The sequence below is a fragment of the Erithacus rubecula genome, assembly GCF_903797595.1.
Source record: "Erithacus rubecula genome assembly, chromosome: 1".
Taxonomy (NCBI): Eukaryota; Metazoa; Chordata; class Aves; order Passeriformes; family Muscicapidae; genus Erithacus; species Erithacus rubecula.
The window spans coordinates 102,059,878-102,084,375 of NC_136658.1; the positions used below are offsets into that span (position 1 = coordinate 102,059,878).

At 36.1% G+C, this 24,498-nt stretch overlaps 1 protein-coding gene across 12 annotated transcripts in view; it reads right to left on the minus strand.

Moving 5' to 3' along the window:
- Window positions 1-24,498, minus strand: part of DMD (dystrophin) — a gene marked incomplete at its 3' end in the record, with an annotated part of 1,131,161 nt that overhangs the window by 104,013 nt on the left and 1,002,650 nt on the right. For all 12 annotated transcript variants that reach the window (XM_079310888.1, XM_079310881.1, XM_079310887.1 and 9 more), the window contains 2 exons: window positions 23,965-24,043; window positions 11,552-11,612 (listed from right to left, as the gene is read on the minus strand). In XM_079310888.1, coding sequence (XP_079167014.1) covers window positions 11,552-11,612; window positions 23,965-24,043 — 140 coding nt within the window. The remainder of the gene's footprint in view (window positions 1-11,551; window positions 11,613-23,964; window positions 24,044-24,498) is intronic.

The following is a 24,498-nucleotide window of genomic DNA, read 5'->3' on the forward strand; positions in this document are numbered from 1 at the left end:
TGAAGAAGTTAAGCAAATAGACTTGTTCTCTAATATTCAGCTACTTGATGTCCCAGGTACCATTCTTCTAATTTCCTATTGTGAAATATACCATCTGTAACTTGCTATTGCTTCAAAGAAACTTGTTGCAAACAAGACTTTTCTCCTTCAAACAAATAATGTTTTTCAATTCTATTTCCCTCACTGCGACAAACCCTTTTCTCTAATTTCCTACTGCTGCACAGTACTATGGCAGCAGCTTTATCAATATGCTTCCCTTTGCTGGGGACAGACCATATGGTTTATCATTGGTTGAGTAGTCCTACTTTTTATAATGTTCACAAAAAAAGAAACCCCGAAAAAACAAATCCAAAACAAAAAAACTTCCCAAAAATCCCAAAGAAAAACCTCCCAAAAACCACAAACCAAAACCAAAACAACCCCACAAAGAAAGATAAAACCACATAAAATACAAACAAACAAATAAAAACCTCCCAAACACCAAAAATCCAATCATGTTGAAACTGAAGCTTATTCAGATTTGTATCTACTATAACTTTAGTTTAGGGCTATATAATATATAGCCCTATATATATATAAAATATATATTTAATCTGAATCCAAACAAAATTTAGAGTTGTCTAATGTGCATTTCAGTCACCTCTGAAAGTACTGGATATGTCTATCACTTGGAGACAGCTTTTCCCTTTTGCTTCACAAAGGCAATTACAAAACACACAGTAATTTTTGAATTATAAATGCAAGCTCTCTATACTGATTAAAACCATGTTGTGGGCTTTATATTAAAAAAACAAAAACAAAGCCTATAGGTTTGACTGTGAGTATCTCTGAATGGTAGTTCAGCTACAGAGTTTAATTTTCTGTTTTAAACTGTGTAAAATTTCAGAATGATTTTCAAAATGAATTTGAACTAGCATTGCTTACAGAAGACACATTGAATATCAACACTGTGCCATGAAAGCAAACTTTAATATTCAATGGCTATGTTTTTGTAGTCAAGGATCAGCAAAACACAGCAAAAAAGTAATTGCACATCACACGATAGCTAAAAGCTGATTAATATACACAAAACTATTTTACATTGGAACTTCTCATTTACTAACAAAATCTGCTCAGCAAAATTGGCAACTGCAGTATGACTGGATCTGGTGATAAAATGGAAGCAGAGGATGCTTTCAAGCACAGAAGTAAATGTAAATTAATGACATGCAACACTGTAATCAAGATGTAAGAAAAACTACCATAAATGCAGGCTTCTTTACTTCAGAACTTCTCTGAGTTGAGCTGCTTAATCATATTTATCAAATGCAGTACATGATTTATACATTCCAGGGATTCTCAGCAAACAGGGTTATAAAGAAGATCCTCACTGATGAGCATTTTGCTTTAAACACTTTTCAAATTATTCCCTGTTTGGGCAGAGGGAGTCCCAGGAGTAACAGAATGTGTATATGTGCACATAACATATTTATTTTTTAACCTTAAGATTCCTATCAAATTTGCATTTTTAGACCTTCAAGTGAATCCTTTATTGAGGGAATATTCACCTATGAGTTGGTTTCATATTGTTATTATCTCTATCTTTATATCTGAAATTAAATTACACATTGGTTTCCTTAGGGATATATCCAGTCTTTATGGCTGTATCCTGTTTACTGCAGCTACTGCTGTTGCATCAGGCAGCATTTGCAATTGCTTTCACTTTTTTTCTGTTGTCAAAAAAGGTGCAATAGGTAAGGTCACCTAAGAGCATTGCCATTGATGAAGTCCTAAAGTTAAAAGCACTTAAGCAGACTTAAATTGAAGATGAAACAGTAGATGAAAATCACTGATCTAGGAGGACATAAGCAGCTTCTGCTGTTCTAATGAAGGTGCAGTTTTTCTATGTTTCAGGGTGCAGCAGAATTTGTTCACTTTTTGTCACATTCTTTACAATGTTATATTGTGTATCTCTTTGCTGATAGAACCTACAGGATGGCAAATGGCAGATTGGAAAATAGTGCTTGGAAATAAAAATTCTTTTAGTATTTCAGTACTTTTAGTATTTCAGAATTTTTTTTCAATTGAAATTTAATTTCTTTTTATCTTCCTCATATTTCTTTATTCCATATTTTCAGGTCAATACATTCGTATGACCGTTTACCCTTTAGCAAACAGCTCCTTGAGATGTATATGGGCAAGTTCCTGCTGCAAAAGTGTCTCTTAATCAATAGCAAGTATAACACCCATGTCTCAACTAGAAAAGCTTTGGGTTATGATTAAAATCTTATCATGGTGCTCCATGTTGCTTATATAGTTGAGGTGTTTGTATAAAATTATCTATTCCCATGCCAAACAGTAATTTTCTAGCTACTCTTTGCATTTTAATTCCATGCCTGTAATATTTCTAACAATTTTTCTTAGAATGCTTCATGCAGGGTATCAGAACCTTCAAGCATTAAAAGTTTTACAACATTTTCTCCAATAATGCAGCTTTTAAGAAAAAAAAAAAAAGAGTTAAGTTTGTTGAAAAATGAAGCACAGAATAATATATCTTTACCCCTCCACTCCTGTATTAGTTCTGCAGTACTGAACAGAAAAAATATCTTGATAAAGAAAACTAGGAGACAAGTATATAATAAAATTCAAAAGGCAATCTGGGTTATTTGCTAGCCATATATCTAATACTTAAAGATTAAAATAATAGAAACTTTCCTAGCAGACATCTAGATAAATATAAAATATCTGAATGACACTGTATTATCATGGTTTAAAATATTTAGATTTCTTTAAAACCCTTTACCTACTGCACAAAATTTTAACATTAAGCCCCAAAATTAAATTGACCATTATATTTCATTAACATAATACTGCATAAGTTCACATTATAAAATGTGAAGTACACAAGTGAGGAAAAAAACTCATACCACCAACAACTATGAACATATTTACAGCAACCTTAATTCTTAGTAATTTATTGCTGTATTGAGTTCATGCCCCCTCAAGCTCCCAAACACCTACTTTTGGCATTTATGCTAACAAATTTTGGTCCTGCTGAAAAAAAGGAGGGAGGACCTTGACACACAGAGTGGGTAGGTGATAAGGAGCAAAGTTTGACCTCTACTCACTATTCTACTCTGTAGGCTGTAGACGTCACTCAGTGACCCTGCCAGGCCTGTTATATAAAGGGTGCTGCTTGTGCTGTACCATAATCTCATTTTCTGAGCTCAATAGCCATGGCAAATGCAATGCCATGAATGCTTGTGCTACAAAAATTAGTTTTAAGAAAAGCAATTCATTCAGAGATGAGGTGCATTTATTATGGTTTGTTTTTCTTAAACTATCTAGCCAGAGATTTCTTAATATAAAAGTTTATCTGATGAATATTTGAAACTCAAAACAAATAAGTAGCATGCAGGAGGCTGCCAATCTAAAGATTATATTTGAAACTATGACTTATCTCATAAAATTCAACTTTTAAAACAGAAAATGAGAAATAAGTAAAATGAATATAGATGATTTAGTCATTCTTAACCTATTCATTAGATTATTTCCTTAAGTCTAACTGCACCTTTACTGACATTTACACAGTTCTCAATTAATTAATTTTATATGACCCTTAGACTCTGTATCTACTAACTAGTTCTCAAGATTTAAGGTCTAAAGATAAGGATATCACAGGACTGATGTGCAACACAACTGATTTTAGCTATTGCTTAACAAGAAGAAAGAAAAAACTCATTGAAAGGCATCCCATTAGGAGAAAAATGGGCCAATTAATCCATAATAATGATTCAGTAAGTAAAGACTAAACAAATCTCTCATGGCAAGAATTGTTTGTAAAGACAGGTGGAGAATATTCTGATAAATATGAACTTATTGCAGTCAGCAGGAGAACTGGCATCTGGAAAGATCAGAGAAAGAACAGATTCAAGAGCAGTTCAACAGGATCCACGAATTAATTTTGAAAAAGAATCCAGGGAAACACCTGACCTTGCCCTGACAGACAGGCCACTTAGGGAAACAGAAAGAGCCCATCTGGTGTGGCTGATTACTGCACTCTCAGTCTGCTCTGGATGCTGCATGGCCTCAGGTGCCAATGTGAGGATGTTCCTGCCCACCAGAGCTGTGCATCCACAGCAAACAGAGCTGGAAATGCAAACCTGGCCATAGCCACTGCTTTCTCACTGCTATTGAGACCTTTCTCTAACACAATTAGTAATCACATTCCTGCCATATTTTAGACTGACAAGATCACAAAGAAGACAGAAAAAGGCACAGCAGGTGAAGCAGGATCAATTTAATGCTGACTCCCTTATTATACAGGTGGATTTTTTCTTGTGTGAAATGGAGAAATTGTCTTATTTGTGGAGCTGGCTGCATTAGAAGGGACACTGGACCAAGGACAATGCAGGCAATGGGTGGGACAAGTGCTGCTTTGGAGAAGCTGTGAGTCTTTGGAGGAATAAAAAGAAGTATGAGACTCCTTGATATAACACTAATATGTAAGGAATCTGAGATATTGTTCCCCGTTTCCTTGAATATTATATTGGACAGTTGTCAGAAGTTGTCTCTTCTTTGTCTGTCATCTAAATTAAGTACGTAATTGATCTTTAAAAAAAAAAAGAAAATTCTGACAGGCAAATCTTTCTATTTTTTCCTTAATGTGTCTAATCTTTTCAAGTTCAAAGCATTCCAATGGAAATCAAACATAATTCCTATTTTAGAATCCCGCTTATTAAGCACACTGTTTAAAAGATGGGCTTTGAGTAGATGGCAATACATTTTAGCTATCAGGAGCAGCTGTAAAATCTACTTTTTAATGGAAGATTTGGCATATACTCTATAAAATAGGACCATATTGTATAGATGTCACTCAACTTTGTAAAGCTTATATTGGCTATGTAATTTTTCATTCATTTACTTCAATTGTTAAGTGTAGCCAGTCTACATTTAACAACTAGAGTAAAAAGAAGCTAATAGAAATGAAGTAAAATTCAAGATAAAATCACATTTAGCTTAAAATAAATGTAACAACTTCAGTTACAATAAAAGTAAAATACTGAAGGTTGTGTAATTATATTCTACTACACTATAAATACATGAACTCCTTGTACAGTACCAAAAGTTTATTTTTTCACACTATTACCTATAAAAACAGTTCATATATTAATCTCCTAGTCCCAGAGCTGGAGAGAAATGACTAGCTGGATTTAATAGATTTAATATGTTGATATGTCCTCTTTAATTAGGAAAATAGGAAAGTCAGATTCCATCTAAAATTCTTACCCAGCTCATTACCTGCATAAAGCATTTTAAGATTTAACCTGCACAAAATTATCCTTGCATTGTTTAACCCCTCTGTAATGCTTAACACTATACACTCTTCCTGAACATTTGAAATTAATGAATTTAATGAAAATTAATGAAAATAAAGCTTAAGTGCTTTACTCTCCACTTTACCATCAGGAGGACCATGTGCTTGCAGGCACCCAAGGAAGCTGCTCTCCTCTCTCCACAACAGGCACTGTGTTTGTGGAGGAAAGCACACGGTCTCCCTCCCTCCCTGCCCCAAACCAGAGGCTACAGCCCTGCCCTCAGCCCCCACACCAGCTCAGATACACTAAAATTGCTGCTGAGTACTTATAATTCATTTAAAAACAAATTTAATCTCCTTGAGTTGCTCCTGATGTGAGGGCAGTAACTCCCTGCTGACAGATGGCAACGAGGAGCAGACCCACGATGTCTTCCTTGAGTGCTCTCGCTCACTCAGCAGGAACACATCTGTTTATAACCCCTGCTTTCATTATAAAGGTAGTTAAAGGCTCAAGATTTCTCATTTATTTACACTCTGAGTTTAAATTTTTGTGACAAGTTTTGGAACCAAGGCTTCACTACCCTACAAATCATAAAGGAAATCTCTGCACTTGGACAAACCTCTAAAAAATATCATTTACAATGTTATGCCAAACAACATGAGAATTTACATCACATAAAGGCAAACTGAAAAGTATTATATTATTTCTTTCCTTCACAATAGTTTCAATTTTCCTATGTAGACTTCAGAATTGAAAGACAGGAAAAAAAAATCATAATAACTATGTTTTTAAAAAGCAAAAACAATACTTTTTTTTTGTATTTGGTAGATAGGTTAACTGTCAGCCATACACATGGTTTTCATAGCTTGCTCACAGCTTCTCTCACTACATATACATAATCATACATTATTTATTTATGGTTCTCCATGTCTCTGCTCTGTCTGATGGATATTTCCTACTTCCTTTTGTGCCTTGTACTTATCTACATTCTGCAGAAGAAACAATTAACCTGAGTGATTTTCTCAGAACAGCATCTCTTCACTTTTTATCTTGGCAGAATTTCATTCAGATACATTCATTTATCCTGTCTCTAAGTTGAACAAAAGTAAAAGAATCATGGCTTTAATCTGTTTGTTTTTACAATGAAAACTCAGGGGTTTTAGCTTTTTTTTTCTGTGTTGAAATTCTGCATGGTTAAACAACAATTGAAAGAGAGATTAAAAATTAAGACAACAAAGAAGTATGTTTATAGAAACTGGCCTGCTAGATCTCTACTGTGATATAGGGGAAGAATGAAGGATCTAAAACTAGCAAAAATGTATGTCACAAGATGATACATTAAATGCAAATAAAATAGTCTCATAGGAAACTACAACGTGGAAGAGAGTGAGCAAGTGGAGATGCCCTGTCCTTGGAGTTAGCTCACAGCATAGCTAATTTACAGAGAAAGGCTCACATGGATCTTCTCAAGGAGTCAGAGCTGTGCTCCTGAGAATCCAGCTTTGTCTTCAGCAGAACAAAGTTCAGTGAACTGCTATAATCTGTGTAAGAAAATAAGCTGGGCTGGGAAATAACTTGGAAAGTTTCCGCACTGAGATGAAAGACTACTGTATTTTTGCAGAAGCATTTAAAATCCTTCAAAAGAATGGGCACAGCAAGAGAGACACTATTAGCTGGCAAGCTAGATACAGGGAGGAAGAATAATGTCAAAGATTAGTACAAATATAGAAGTCACACCTACTAGATTTCAACACATTCCTGATGGCAGGGCTACTGAATATTTTTTTTGGAGAGAAAGTATGTTTCAGGCTTCAATCCCACTCCTCCTCTTTAATCTGAGGCAACAGAGATTTCCTAACACTGAGTAATAGACCAGTTTGCAGAGCAGAGGATAAGAGACACACAAGAGAGATGCAAACATGGTTCAGAGTAGAGCTGCTTAATGTCCCCTTGTGCCCTGGGAGGACAGACACTGCAGAGGGATTGGGTCGTGCAGCAAGACCAAATACTTCTTCTGGTGCTGCAAGATGGAAAACAGACACTTGATTTTGTTACCTGTCACTGCTTTGGAGCAGCTCCTCTATCTGTTTGATTGGAAGATAAGAAGATACGTGTGCATGCATGCACATGTGAGATCCCTTTCATCATGGGGTGAGCTCTGCTAAAATGTGATCTAACCTGAATTACAATGTAAAAATCCACAGCCTCCCTTCCTTTATTATCTGCCTTTTTTAGATTTTGAGACGTTTTTAATCTTTTGACACATATTCTGTAGTCTTTGAGGTGTGTATTTTTCCCATTTGCTTTTCAGATTCCTAATGTGGAGTAAATGCCTGTTTTGTCTTCTAAAAACTTAAATTTAGAAATTTTAATGAATACCTAAAACATTAATAAAGAGTACAGACATGTCTGTACCTGCTTCTTCCTTTCCATTTTCTGGGTTGCACTGCAGTATGAGCAGGATCAAGGTCTTCAAAGAACAGGACTGATTAAACTGAAAACTAGTTTTTTATAGTCCTCTCCTTTTGTAATCTAATGAAATCTTTAAATTCTGTACTAGACACAAGGAATATATCAAGGAGAAAAAAGATCAAAACAAAAAGGGTTGGATAAAATGTGTTTTCAAGCAATTTTGCATGTTTTACCTCAGAGGCAAAGCAGAGGGTTTTTTAACTCAGCAGCATCTCATGGTCTCACTGAGCCAGTGCTCAGTGCCCTGGCAGCCACGTCCAGCTGCAGCTTGGGATATTTCTGCTGTCCTGAACACAAAAACCAGATTTCCTCAGTTTGCTGGGGAAGAGAAGGGTGGGGCTGAAGTTCTGGTCTAGCTGGTCACCTCCATAAGGAGGGAAGCACATGAAAGGGTGGAAGGAAATGCAGCAGCTGGGAAATGCAGGGCCATGGAAAGGCAATTTTCATGAGACACCCTAGACCAAGAAACCACCCAGTGCCAGAACTGGGAACAGCTGAAGCAAGTTGCACACCGTTGATAATTACATTGTCCATGGCTATGTTGCCTATACAAATACAATTACAAATTGTACAAATACAAAAAAACCCCAAACCAACTGGTGTGAATAAGCTCAAGAGGGAATTATTGAAGTAATAGCTTTAGAAACAACTACTTGCTACAGATTAATCAACTGCATACAAATGAAATTTTAACCAAGAAAATCCCAGGTCATGAAGAGTCTTAACCATAAATAAACATTGGTGTTGAAGACTAAGCATGAAGTCTGCCTGATTTATGGATTATTGACTGCAATATCATCACAAATGGGAAAGTGATGAGATAAAACAGTTAACCATCAAGGGAAAAACAGATAAAATGAAAACAAATAAAATGTGTAGTACATCTGGTTAATGAAGAGGGCTAACAGCAATATTCTACATTGATGACAGAAAGAAAATTATGTGACCATGAAGACAATGATACCTGTATCTTCTTAGCCTTCATGAAGTTCTTTTAGAGAGTTAACAACTAATAGGAAAGTAATGCATCAAAGATTTTTTAAAAAGAATGTGTTTATTTTAAAAGCCAAAAAGGCACAGAAAAAATTTAGTTGTTTGTAAACATGAAATATGATTGATGAGCATGAATGAATAAAAAAATGACTGAGGACAGCTGGAAAAGGCAATAGATGTATCAGCTCAGTAAGATGCATTAAAACTTTACCATCTCAAGGACAGCAAGTTTTTCTATAAAAGATGTAGCTAAATTAAAACTTTAATTAAACTAGTAATGCATGGCAGATGTACTTGACCCCTTAACCAAACTATCAGTAATTTGGTACAGGCTCCAAAGCAAGTAAAGACCTGAGCTGTAGCCAAGAACTCCTCTAGAAACTCCCAAAGGGGCAGAGTGACCCAGAGAGCACCAATGCACATGAGCTCGGAATACAGATTGTGTGAGTAATGCATGAATAGCAGGTGGCTTTTCCAAGGGTCTTTTATCAAAGAACAAAGAAGGCTGTGGGTACAAGGAGGTTCACACATACCCTTCCCCCTGTATTAAATTTGACTACAAACCAACCACTTTATCCCATGGCCTTTACAGCCCCAGGGAGTCATCTCTGAGCTCTCCCTGCAGGGCAGTGTGGCTGCACAGCACTGACCTCCCCTTGCCCTGGCACAACTCTCAAGGTTATTCCTTCAGGCAGAGGCCTTTCTACAAACAGCCAATCTTGGGATGAGTCCAACTCAACTTCTCTAAACTGCAAGTGGACTGCACAGCAGTGACTCTCCCTTGGAGCTGGGACTTCTCTCAAGGACTGATATTCCTTACCTAAGAAATCCTTCCTTACCCAAGGCAGAGAGACCCCTTACTTATGGACCCTTGGTAAGTGGCTGGTAGCATGCTAAATAAATATTAATGAAATCCATGTTGTTAATTCCTCTAGACATATGCCATTGTCCAAGTCTGAGATAAGTCTGGTCCTAGCCACAGCTAAGCTCCATCAGGAGTTTAGAAAGCAAGAGGTCTGAAACTCATGACCCATTGGGAGGGTCCTTACCCTTTGACTCTTCAGTCTCTGTGTAAATCATTCAAAACATATTTGAATTTGATTTTCCTTTGTATAATGCAGTAACTAATAGAGTGAACCTTGCCACTGAACTTTATTAAGATGCACTTTTATAAATTCATATTAAACCCACACTTGTTAATACCTCTGACAGTGATTCTTCTAGCAATCTGAATCAATTATTTGTGACAAACTGGTGTAGTTGGCAGGATCCTAAATCAGTATCCATAGCATAATGCTACAATTGCTTATGACTATTAAAATGGTTTTCAAAGTAAACAAAATAAACATAATTCTTTGAATTTGTAGATTGCTCAGAACAGAAGACTAAAAAGTAGGAAGGAGTAAGCAAGATCAGCTCTGACCATTTTACCAGTTACACCTGTCTGCTGGATGTGAGTGGCACAGAGGTTCCAAGCACAGCATGAAGTGCATTTTGTGCCTACTTTAAGAACTGCCAAACTCCCCTCCCCATACTGGCAAGTCATGCTGTGTGAAAGAGAAAATCTTTGCCTTCATATTAGTGCCATAAACTGAGTCTTACATGCCAGAGCATTGACTTGCTTTCTAGCCTGTCTCTGGTAGACTGCCCCTCCTTGATAGAGCTTTCCAGTTTCTTTGTGAGTGTTTCATCATTCACAGCCAAAAGCAAACATCAGAAAACTTATAAGATTAATGCAACAGTAAACCAGCATAGCCAGGTGTAACTGAACCTCTGAACTGCACCAGTTTCCTTCATGCATAACTCAAATACTTGTTCTAGAAGTTCATCCTGTTGTGAAAGTTGCAACTGAGCTGCCACTGCAAGAGCTTTCTGTAACCAAATGGCTTCAGTGACACAAGCTGAGCTTGAAAAGTGTTTAGGGAGTATAAAGAGAAACCATGGAAATAGGTGTATTAAACAATACCCATGTCTTTGCTACTTGCACTACAGTGTTTATGGCTGGTATTGCATCACCTGTTTCTTTCAGAAGTAGGATAAGTAGTTCAAAGGACATGCCACAGGTAAAGAACTCAAAAGAGAAGAAAAAAATGTATTAAACCAATTTTTTGGTGTTGTTGTATGGTGGCTCTGCTTAGCAAATGAGGAGCAGGTATTTCCAAATTGTGTCTTTTAAAAAATGTTCTTCTCATTTGTTGTGCAGACATGACTCTTAAAGCAAACTAGCTTAGTTTAGGAACTAAACTCAAAAGGATTAGGCTTTAGGGAATAATGACCCTTGCCATTCCTCAGCTACGGACTTTAGCAAGTACTGTCCCTAAAGGAATTCATAGTATTGAGTATATTCATTTAAAACCATTATAAATTATCAAAATTATTAACTTATTAAATTATTATTAAACATTTAACATATACAGGACTAAAAAACCCCTAGTATATCACATTTACAACTTCAATTCAGAATGTTGAGGTTTTTTTGGTTTTGCAAACCTGACACACATATACACAGAGGGCAATGGCACAATTTAAACTATAATCCAGGTTCTTCAAGGCTTTACTTCATTTCAGGTGATTTATAGTAGCATAAACCCAAACAATTTACAAATCTGTGCATCCTACTGTGTTTTTAGATAGCTAGCACTTCTGTGAAATGTGTTGCAGGTTTTGTTCCTTTTTGTCCTTCCCATTTAGACACTATAGGAGAAGGTCACAATCATTTAAGAAAATTACTAACTCTCCTCTTAAATAAGAAATGTAAATAGCTGGAATGAATTACTATTTATACTCACTTGATATAATACGGCACTTTGTTGGGTGAGATTGCCCTCTCCCAGGGGCCTTGGACAGAAGCTGTTAACAACAAACAAAGAAACAAACAAATAAATAACTGCACACATACAGTCATACATACAAACATACCTAGAAGAGAAACCTGGAGGTCAAACAGGAAAGACAATGCTAATCTCCAGAATTACAATCTTACCCTCAGCCACGTTGATACAGGTCTGTTTGCTCAGTTGCCCCTGAAGGCAGGAAGGATTAACCTGCTGTTCTGAAACTTCTGTCCTAATCTCAGAGAAATTGAACTCATTCAGCTGCAAAGATAACTACAAAAACTCCTTGAAAGCTAAGCTTACAGAATAGATACGAAGCAGAGGAGCAACCTTTATTTCTGGTGTGTTCTCTTATAGGATTCCTCCTGCTAAATGTTTGACTGGATTTTCTTCTATTTCTTTCCTTGAGTGGTCAGCACTTCCCATCCTTCTAAGAACAGAATTATATGCTTGATTACATTTTATGAGTGAAATTACACTGAGATATCATCTAAGTATTTTGTTTGTTGTTATTCTCTTGCTGACTTGTTCTGAATGGGGGACATTTTTATTTTTATTTCTTACATTACTAATTGTGTTTTACTGCCTTCTAATAACAGCAAATAATGGAGAAAATGCCAGTGTGATCATAACAAATAAAGAGGAAATAACTTTGCTCACTCTTTGCTGTCATGGTGTTACATGCCAACATCAGCTTATAACACAATGAAAATATTTTGTAAAAGAGGTTTCTATGAAAATCATTTGACAACAGAATTATAAATTATTTTTCATTACAGGCAGAGATAATTTATAGTTTTATAATCAGGGAGATGATTTTTTTATTAGGAGTTTTTTATCTGTCAAACAAAGTTGCACCAAGAATTTCTTTCTTTAATAAAATGATTAAAACAGAAAACATATTCAAAGTAATCTAATGGGGGGTGAAAAAAAGCCAGTCCACCCAGTGTAACTCTTCTTTTTAGTGACCCCTGCTGTTCACAAAAGAAAGAAGTTGTTACCAGGATAATTAGGAATTAATTAGCTGCTTGACCATTTGACTCTATTTTCTTTCCCTCTCTTACTCAAAAAAATACTTCAAAAACGCCACTCCCAAGTTGCTTTATCAAAATCAACAAATCACAACCCAGTCAAATAATAAATACCAATATACATATTTCATCTATTTTGTACCAGATTCACAGAAGTCAGTCTGTAGAATGAAGTATAGTTTCTCTCTCTTGCCCATATATTGGAGTATGTGGAAGTAAGAGTTCAAGGAAAGAGATGAAGAGTGCTTCTAAAACAGTTGCCTAGGGAAATCTCACTGCTTTTGCACATGAATTGTGAACAGGGTCTGGAGGGGGACTTGGGACTCCACAGAGGGACACAAATCAGCTGTGGGAGAAACTGGTGCCATTACAGATGGTCTGAAGAGGAGAAGGAAGAACTGCTGGGAACAGGATACAGTCTGGGGAAAGAGTGAATGAAGTCCAGATAAATTTTGGACAATGTTAAGAAGCTAGCAAAGGTTGGAAGAGACTTAAAGATCATCTCATTTCAATTTGCCCACCAAGGGCAGGGAACCTCCTATTAAACAGATTAAACAGAGCTCCATCCAGCTTGGCCTTGAACACCTCCAGGGATGGGGAGCCCACAACCTTTCTGGACAACCTTCCAGTGCCTTGCCACTCTTGCAGTAAAGAAATGCTTCCTAACATTCAATCTCAATGCATCCTCCTTCATCTTAAGGCTATTCCCCTTGTGCTATCACTGCATGCCCTTGTGAAAAGTCTCTCTCCATAAATATGATAATCCTGTTTCAGATTGCTGGTGTCCAAGGAGTTCTGAAAATTCTACCTCAGCATCTCTACACATTCTGCTGTCTTCAACCCCCAGCCAGCCATCTGTACTGAGTGCCATTGCTTTCCTATTACTAACATTTACACAGATTCATGTTCTTAAAAGAAGAAAAGTAAATTTCAAAGGTATGAACCATGAGAATCAGTAACTCTCAAATTGTGCAAGAAACAGAATTTTAATTACAGTGTTAGATCTCTTGGAAAACTAGCACACTACACTGCCATTGAAGTCTGTAGCATGGCCCACAAACACAAGAGCACAAAATCATATGCACTTTCAAATAGAAATACTCAAATACACCTAATTTATATATGATCAAATACTCCTTTTTGGTTCTGTGTTCACAGAGGAGCTGTGGAGGCCAAGGCTGCTGTCCATTGAGCTGCTCCTTCCTGGCAGCACAAGCTGCAGCTGCTCAGCTTCTGTGCTCTGCTACAGCCTCAAAGGATGTAAAGTTAACCTGTTTTGTGATTTGTAGAAATGAAAAAGGTATCAAAAATAGAATATCAGGTAATGTTTCGATGTTAAAAATCTCAAAACAACTTTAATCCCATTTTCAGGTTCATACAAAATTCTTAACCATGATGCTTAAATATTTTCTACTTGTAAGAAAACAAACTGCTGTAGATATAATTTTGATGACTGATCCAATACTCTCCATTCTAGATGGCAGGAGGAAACAATAGCCAAGAAATTAAAGAGGGATCACTATTTCATTTTACACTATCAGTTACTATGTGATTTCTTTACATACTTTCATTCAGTAATTTACACACATTAGGTTAGTGTATGTGGACCAGCAACCAGTTTCAAAATGCTTACTCAGTGACAATTGTAAGGGGTCTTACCCATGGCAATTGGCATCATCTGAGGAATAATTCAAATCAGACTAAACTTAGTTATCAGTTTTGAAAACAAAATACCCTACAGTGTTAACTAAAAATTGACCTTGCTATATATTTCTCTCCCAAGCAATCATTAATATTCCCAATGGGAACACTCCCAAGTTACAGTTGTTCCACTTTTGGATTTGTTTTTAATTCAACAGCTAAAGGAAAGAATAGACTCCTGTGTATTTTTCCAGAAGATGTATTTCTTCAGTTGTATCTGAACTAATCTGGGTAAGAGCTTTGCAGTCATAACTTATTATCACAGAATCTTACATATGATAGTGTTCTTGATCCATTAGAAGAGGAACAAATACTTTTGCTTTCATGAGAGCTAAGTGCTATAGGAAAAACAAACAATTCTGTGATGTTCTGCATAATTGGGTTTAGTATTCCTTCAAGAGGTTGGTGTGAAGCTGTCTATAATACACTTCTGGTTTCCTGGATGATTCTAACCTTGCATAAATTAGAGTTGACAAAATGTGCAGTACTTTTTACAGCTATACATAGAGAATAATCATTTTCTTTTTGGCAGAAGCTGAGACCAGCTGTTTCTTATCTTTGGTTATCAGTACAGGTTTACTGTCCATTACAAAACTAATACAGGTTAATGGTTAAGTCCACCTAAAAGTCTAGCTAGCAAAGGCTTTTTCATGTATATGCTCTAGTATCCCTGTGTGCTGCAGCACTCAAGAAGCAGACATTTCCTGTTTGCTGAGAGCAATTTCAAAGTGTTTTAATGCTTGAGCTTGCACAGTGTAAGAACCCATTACCATAGACCCAGCTACTTTCAATGCTGTTGTGACTGAAATTAAATACCACAACAAAATACAGGGTGTTTTAAGAGTGAATTTAAATTTCCCTACTTTATTTGCATTGACATACATTTTAGTGGTTACCTAATTTTTGAGTTTTATTTCTTTCTGTAGGTGTTCTAAGAGCTGAGACTTGTTTTGCCTGTGAGCACAGTTCTTGTTGGTAAGCTGACATTCTTACTTTGTGGCAGAATGCATAATGAAACGGTGGCATGCTGGCTCTCTGAACATCAGTACTGTTTTAATCTATGGAGAGATATGAATGAAATATTAAATAGGATGGTAGTAGTTGATACTACAAAAAATAATCTTATAAATATTTCACTTTAGCACTGCAAACATAATGAAAAATACATGTATGTTTACCAATGGTAAACTATTTCTCCTTCAGCTATTCAAAGAGCAAATTTGGTATGTCCACATTTAAATGTTACTCTTGTAATTTTCAGTTCTAAATGTACTTTTAAAGTTCTAAATGCAAAGAAAAATCTTTTGACTTAATTTTCACTAAAAGATTTAGGACAGAAAACACAAAGAAGCATTGTGTAGTGCTGATACACTCTCACATATATCCTGTCAATTTTTTTTCTCATTTTGTTAGAAATCTATTATATTTGTTATCTATTCCTTTCAGCATCATGGTGGTTAAAAGAGAGTTCATTTTTACATTCCTATTATATTGTTTGGTGGCCATCGTGTCTGTAACTCAGCAAGGTGCTGAATTATGTTCACATTTCAATTTTAATGATAAGAATTCTCTAAATCAGCCTTAAAATTCTACCTGCATAACCTGTGTGACTTATGCTGTTTAACCTAACATTATCATCATTAATACCTTAATACAAACATAGAGATAAGAAACTGTATATTTATTCACATAACATTTGTTTTGATGCCAATTATTTTCACTGCAGCATGGTATGAATTTGGTGACTTCAGATAAAGGCAGGAAAAAAGATTATGAGATGATCTTTGCATCAGGAAAAGACACTGATTGCTCAAGAATCAGAATTTCCCATCTGTGTAAGCTATCTTAGCTTTTCAAAGAAGATTCACTGAGTTCTACATTTTGATTATCTTCAGATGACACCATTATAAATCAGAAAATACTGTTTTCTAGACACTATAAGGAGGTCATGCTTTTCCCCCTTAAAGAACATGCTAAAGCAATATTTCCCCACCATAATCAGTCCATGATACAGGCTGGCAAGATGCCACCTCCAAAATTTGTATCTGCATGACAGTGATACAATAGAAGTGTTTGCATAACCTATAAGCTCCTTGAGATCCTTTGCAATAAATGTCACTATATACCTGTAAAATATAGGTTTTTATAATCAAATATTTAGATTTATTTCTAGATTATGAATTTTTTATTGTTCTAGGTAAGACTGATGAACAATCAGACCTTGTTGTGTAGCAGTGAGGTCTAATATTGCATGATGTAGTTGAGAAACAATGTCAGAATACATCAACTACTCAACTGAGAGGCTACAAGGAAGAAACATCAATGGAAACCTGCTTTTCATAAGGTCTTCACAGCTTGGGGTCTAGTCTGCTCCAAGCCCCAGCTGCACATGGATTGGATTGGATTGGATTGGATTGGATTGGATTGGATTGGATTGGATTGGATTGGATTGGATTCATGGGCACTTTGGAAATTGAGCCCCTTCTCATTTTGGATTCTGCCCTTCTTAAGCCCAAGCAAACCCTCACTGCTTCCCTGGACCATCAGCACTGTCTGCTGCTGCAGCACACATACAAAATTTTACAAATATGCCATTTTTAGAGCATGCCTAACTAGAGAAGAAGTCATCTTTAATGACCAAAAATCTCTAAAATGAGATTTTTAGTCATTAAAAAGTTCAACGTGTGATCAGAGCCAATTATGACTGCCATTTTAGAAGAGTTAAAAGAGGTTTTTCCATCCTGCATTTCCTGCTGGAATTTTTATGGCCAACTTCAGATTTATCATCTGCAGTTTAGGGTCAACATTATATGGTAAGACCTAAATAATGCACACCTTTAATCATGAACAGTGTTTCCAGAAGTTTCCAAATGCCACTTTGTATCATGAAATATAATGCTAATCTGTCTAATGCTCTTTTCTTAAATGTCACACAATTATAAAATGGCAAAAATACAAGAATCTCCTTGTTTAATAGCAGAATACTGAATGAAATAGAGCAAAAAACTACAGATACAGCCTATAATGGCCCATGGACCCCAAGATACAGGTACTCCACATTGCTAACTTCTGTTGCACTCTTATGCTCTTAAAAATGAAGTCTTTAAAACTGGCTGATCAAATGAGGTTATGAAGTGGCCAAATGAAACTGGTGGTGATTTTTGGGAAATGAAATTAGATAAAGAGGATAATAAAACTTTGGTAATTATTCCATGTCTTACATAGCAAAACAGAACTCAAAAATTCTGATATACATATACAGAATATTCCTGTTGCATCCTAGTCCTGAAGCCTGGATGGAATTTCCTAAAATGAACACAACAACTTATGACAACATGGGAATGTTAAATTCATCTGAGTTAAACCTGGCAGGCTGAAAAGACTAAGGAGTTTTCATTTGGATTCACAGATCCAATGTAACTCCAAAAAGATTATAGAATTTTGGGGAGACTTAGCAACATACTAATTCAGTGAGTGGACAAAAGTATAATAGACAATAAACAGGCATATTTTGGATCTTATTAAGAGCAAAAAATAGTATTTGACTACTGTTAAATTATGTAGCATGGCAGAATATTCTATATTCTGCCAGCCAAGGATAAATTACAGAAATTAATTAGGTTGCTAAAAAATATAAGATATCCTACCCACTCTCTTCAAAAAGTCCCTCTCTTCTTTAAAATAAATAATAAACAGCATTTTTTAAATAGATGACATATTAAAGCAAAAAGCACAAGAGAGACAGAATTATTATTTGGGTAATTTTCAATGTCATGCCAAAATATTTTTTTAATTGGAATTTTTTTTTTCCTCCAAAACACAAAATATTAATTACAAGGAAAAATTCTTGCTTCTGGGTGAAGAAAGGGGGAGAACATCATCATCTAGAAACTGACTTTACAATTTTTTTCAGAAATTTTTGTGCCAATGCATTATATAGACAGGATCACTTAGCACAAAAGTGCAGAGAAGAGAAAAATATAAATAAAAACTTTGAATTCAATAAATATTTAATTGCAAATCAAATAAGTTATTGAGATTTATGGAGAGATTTTTTGTGGTTTTCCTGAGAATAATGCATAATGAAAAAATGAAAGCTCACTGTAAAATTAATTCTACTGACTTTATTCCAAAAGTAAGCATAAATATAATCTCTCAAAATACGCCAATGTTTTACTCTTATAGAACTTTAGCAGTCAGGCCAAGGCAAGCACTATCAAAAGCTGCAGCTATGGCCATGATATTCTAAACAAGGGAGAAATGAAGGCATTTTCTCCTCACTATAAACCTGATGCACCCATCACACAATTCTTGAGGTTGAATTGGTGTTCTTAGAAATTGACCATGACAATCACAATGGCAAGACCTGTGAAGTATATTTGGGTTTGTTGGTACTGTGCTAGATTTTCCTCTTTCACAAGCACATGTAGCTCCTTTACATTTATACTGAAGTAGAAAAACAGTTTTCTAGCAATCAGGCTCCTCTAGCTAATATAACCATATTTAAATGTATAAAATACAGGAATACTTTTTTACAAATACATTTAAATACAGTAATAAAATCCATTTGCTTTCAAAGATTTCTCAGAGTTAGGCTGATTTGCCTGTGTCCACTTATTCTCTATTTTTATTCTACTACCAGGTGATATTTTCTATTCAAAACATTTCCTGTGATATCTAAAAATATTAAACCATTTTTCCAAAGGGCATGGATGACTGGACATGGTCTTCAATGTTTGCTTGTCAAAAGTATATCTGAAAGACAATATGATATAATGTGTGCAGTGAGATATAAGAGAGAAAGATACAGTAGCTTGGACTGGAAAATAATCTATCAGATGGATGGGTAAAGTGTCCTAAGAGTCATAGAGCCCTCTCATTTTTAGACTTGGATGTCTTAATTAGCAGGACTTGCCCTTTTAAAGACATCTGCCTGTGCAAGAAAGAGCTTCCCAGTCTTTGCTTTGCATAATAATCTGAGCACTCAAAGACAAGGTGGGAGAAGTGAGTATTTGACTTCTCCCCCTACTCGAAGAAATTCAGAGCCACATCTCCAATTTCTCAGGAGAGTGGCCTAAATAACTGAGGGAAAACACAAAGGCACAGAAAGAAGAAGAAAAAAGACTCAGAACTGAACCTTAACAGCTCTGAGCTTATCCTGAGAAGGAGAAACCTAGGTTACACAGCTCAATCCCATGACCATATTGTTTATTTTTCAGCAACAATTACATTATATAAAATGCAGCAGATGCACTCTGATCACTTACAATACAAACTGTTGGCTCCAGCATTCATCCTTTCTGTTTCTGAATTAAAGCTGCTAAAGCTGCCTCATCTTGTGTTTAATTAAGTGCTGCTCTTACAAGCCCAAAACTGAAAGGCCCAGTGAGGTATCTCCTGTTAGGTGCCTCCAGGCCCTAGCACATATTTAGGTATGAGGATTTAACAGTCTGGTACTGACATATGCAGGCAGCAAAAGCTCATAGCCTGGGAGATATGAATCATAAAATTTTGACTATGGGTATATCAACCTTTAGCCTTGCAAACCTAATTGTTCTTTCTGTTCCTTGTATTCCCAGGTTTTTCATGCTGACAAAAGTCCATGTTGTCTGAGTTTGGAAACCAGTGGGATCTTCCAGTCACACTCCTATGTGATTGCCAGTTATACTGTGAGCACTGTTTCCTGCAGTCACTGCACTGACATGCTGTACTTACTAAAAGATGGCCCATACTGGGGCTGAACAGTAAATTACAAGGTTTGCTCATGGCTTTAAAAGATGTAACACCTTCTATTTTTCAGCAATCACCAGCTATGCACAGTGCACCTGTGCCATTATAAAAGTATGAGTGATTGCTGAATAGCGCTGCAAATGATATAGAAAACACATCTGACACCAGTACTACCTGTCCCTTCTTGCATCTCAAAGAAAAAAAGTATAACTATTGTGACATATATAGGTGGGTCTTCCAACAAGAAACAAGGAATCTATTTTTGGTTAAGAGGTGGAATCACAGAGAAAAAATAAACGTGAAGTGAAAACAGTAAAATTATTCCAGAGGAGTCGCTGAAAACTTTGGAAGCTGATATTATGTTTAAATTTGCAGATACTCTTTTTCACACCCCAGTTACTGTATATAATTCCCAATTAAGCATCATTCAATCCATGAAAGGTCACAGATCATTCTTTTAATTACTTTGCTAAACATTACAACGTTTCTCTTTAAAGAAAGAATCCTATTTCTGCTGACTTTTTACACCCCTGATTTAGAGATATTCTAATTAAACAGCAAGTCCTTCAAAACCAACAGACTCACTGCATGAATTCATGATATAAGGCTGCTCTGGTAATCCATGTATCAGATGTGTCTCAACTATTGTTGTGAATGCTCTGTGTCCTTGGCAAGGAATGAGCTGAGCTGGAGCTGGACTGAGACTCTGTGAGCACAGAGCAAAAGGAGTTGGGGAAGCATCAAGGTCAGAAGCTGAAGCAGTGGGATGAGAGAGCCCATTAAAAATGCAGAAGGCCTGGAGAGAGGCAAATTCATGGAAAAGTAGGGGCCAATTTGATAAGTTTTTATACTTGAGGCTGACCGAAGTCCTATTGAGAAACAAAAGTGGATCCCATTCCTTTGCCACTATCTCTTTAATTACAACCAGGACACATCTGAATTATCCCATGCCACAGCATTGATAAACACTGGCACTTGCTCATTTAAAAGATGGAAGAGTGGAAAAAGAATGTTGAACTGCATGAAAAGACAATGGAGAAAAACTATCTCTAATTTAAAAATGCCACAAATGAGAATTTTTTTTTTCCTTTTACACTCCTTATCTCTCTAGCTCACACCTTCTTTCCAATCTTTTTCAGAAATAGCTCTATGAATAGCCCTTAGAACAGGATGCAAGTGCTTGGAAACAGGAACTACCACTTGATTCCTTGCCTCACAGGGCATGACAAATATGAGGTCCCTGCATCACTCCCCCATTACTTTTGTGCCAGATTTCCAACAGCCCCTTGCAGCTTCAGTTTCAGCCAAACAGAGAAAGACAGATGATGCCATAATTTCTGTGTAGTAAATAATAACAAACATATGAAAAGGTTGCCATAATTATCAAAACACATTTATTTCTTTCAGATAGGAGAGATTGCAATTCAGTCACTGATTTTATGTGACCTTGACTGCAGTACCTTATTGCAGAACCATTTACAGGTGTATCAACTATAAAAGTATAACTTTTCATATAAGAATATAAACATATATTATTACTTGCACCTTAAGGTAAGCAAGCATGTATGGAAGAGGGAAAGTTCATGCTCAGTTAGGGAGGATGAACTGATTATTACTGGCATATAAACTAGATATGCAACAGCCAATAGATTGTTTTTTTTCTTACTGATTATAGTTTGCATTGATCTTATGTGTATCTCAGCTCTTTAGATAAAAATACTCTGTAAGTTTTTAGCTTATAAAATAAAACCATAAAAATAGCTATGATTAATATTTTTCACTACTGTTGCCACAGACTGATCTGTCTGCCACATACTAATTATATGTTTTATATATATATATAATATTGTATAACCTAATTTACAGGCCATTAAATTCACCTTCATTTGACCTGCCTGATTCTGTTTGGCAACCTTTATGTCTGACTTGCTCACCCCCAAAAGCACAGCTGCAGAAAAAACACTAGTGCTGGATGGCACAGACTGTGGCACTCTCTCTCCCACAGATGTGCTTCCATCCATGCAGAGATGCAACAGAGAGAGTACACAAAAAGCATGCCAAAGCATGGTATTTTCCCCAGGCACAGTGATAACACATGGTAGTGAATATTTTTGGAATTTGGTGCTTATGAAAGATGTCACTGATGCATGTACTGGCAGTTTTCTGTGACCAGACTTACAGATTTGGGAAGGATTCTGCAGATGTTTTCAGAGCTTCACAAATCTAACTTTAGCATGCATGGGTAAGATTATGTATTTGCACACACATCTAAGAGAGAGAGGACAAATAAGCGAATAAATGCCAATTTTTCTAAGTGATTTGACTATTTCCAAAGTCAACATGTTTTCACCTGGCCCCTTTTCCTATGGTGATCCTCAAATAGTATGAAGTGTTCATGATGTCCATACCTTTCTGGCTCTAATTAGTTACACAGAAGAATAATGTCTCACTGCTTGTGGGTAGGCTAAAAGAGGTGATTATCATAACACTGATCATCTCCTAGATTTATCTAGTTTATCAATACTAAGGCAGAATGTGCCTAGGACATAACCATCACACCTATTGTCTGCACTCAACACCAGCACAGAGAACCAAGACACTTTGATCAGTGTGATAATGTAGAGCAGGTCACTCTACTTTCTTCCAGGCTTGCTTAATTTATCCTTAAAATTTAGTCTTTCACCAAGAATATACCACGGGTCACAAGGAAAAACAGTTATCTGCTCAAATATTGTGTTTATGTCATATACCCATAACTTTTGCACACTCAGTCTTGACAAGTCTGATTTGCAGTTATATATATTGAGCTGATAAAATGCTCCCAGCGATCAAGAGTTAAAGAAAAGTGTGTTTGAAACAAAACTATTGAAAATAGGGCTTATTTCTTCAGAGGATCATCATTTGACAAAAAAGGTTCAGGGTTGAATCAGCCAGCATTAGTCCTATATGGCAAAACATCGACCCTGATTTTGATTTTGCAGGTCATCCTGCTGAGAATTTTGTTTCCCATTGAGCTCTTCAGTGGGAAAATGGTTAACCTATTAAAATTACAATGCAGTACCAACTGAAGAAAAGTTTGTCCTCTATCCCACTGTGCAATAATAGTAACATCTATTTCCAATGTCTGGATAGCTTGTCCCTCTGCATGTAGGAGACCATTATCCTGTGACTGTGTTCTGTTCTGCTGATATAATCTCTTAAATAAAGCTTTACTGTTTACTTTCCTTAATTGAAGTACAATGGAAAAGACATGGCCTTTAAGAAGCTTCACTTTAGTCACTGCCTTGGACCTTTGAAGGTGTTTCAAGTTGTCTTTCAGTGTACTTCAAAACATCCTTGATAAAAGAATGCATGTGGAGGTGAAATGAGAATTTTGCTGGCAATTATATTTTATGCAGAGTTTTAAAAAGTTTACTTAGCTGCCATTCTTCTGCCAACTTTCCCACCCCAGTTTTGATCCTCTGCTAAGTGACCAAATCCTATAAACTATTTTTCTTGCAGGTCTTATTTTGTCCCATTTTGGAGCTGAACATTTCTTTAAACAGATAACCAAATTTTTGTTGTTTTGGGGTTTTTTTGGGGAGATTAATCCTTTCTGGGTTAAAATAATCAGAAACTCTTCTTAACATATTTATAATTTGCTAGTCCTAAAGAGAACCCCCAAACAATGAAGATGAGCCTTGCAGAGAAAGGATTGATGATAGTAGATGTTTTCCTTTTACCCTGGACCTGGACAATATGAACTTACTTAACACTCCTCTGCACCCAGGGGGAAAAAAATAGAAAACAATTGTAATACAATCTAAAACATAAACTTGCAACAACAACTAGTGCATGGCTACAAAATTATCTATTAAATGTGTATGCAAACTGCACAAGAAGAAGGGGAAGTGAGAAGTCACTCACTGGTAAGAAAATGCTGGGAAGTAGGGCCAAAATCCCTGTGAGCTTCATGCAGTTGCTTGATGCGCTCATCAACAGCCACCTGTTAAGAGAGGAGAAAAAATGACTCTTTTCTAGACATGAAACAAAGAGCAATTGTAGTCAGATCATTTTTTTAATTAGTGAACATTCATTTTAAAGTTAAGCAGCTTCCTGCAACAATTGTTATCCTTCAGGGTCTTCAGATGAGATTAAATGGAAAAAAAGAAGGCAAAAAAAAAAAACAGTTTAGTGTTTGTTTTATTTTTGTTTGCCCCACATTCTAACTGCTGCTAGAAGGAGCTGAAAATGAAAAGGCTGATAAATAGAGGCAGAGCAAATTGGCCTGACTTTATGTACCTGAAAAGAGTATGACTGCTGCTTGCCAATATTGAAGTGAGAACATCCATCTGTTAATACTTTTCCAAAAGTGCTTCTAAAGTAGTTTTGAAAGTACAACATTATAAATCAGCATGTGAAAAGCAATCTCTTTTAATGTGGACAGGATAACCATATTTT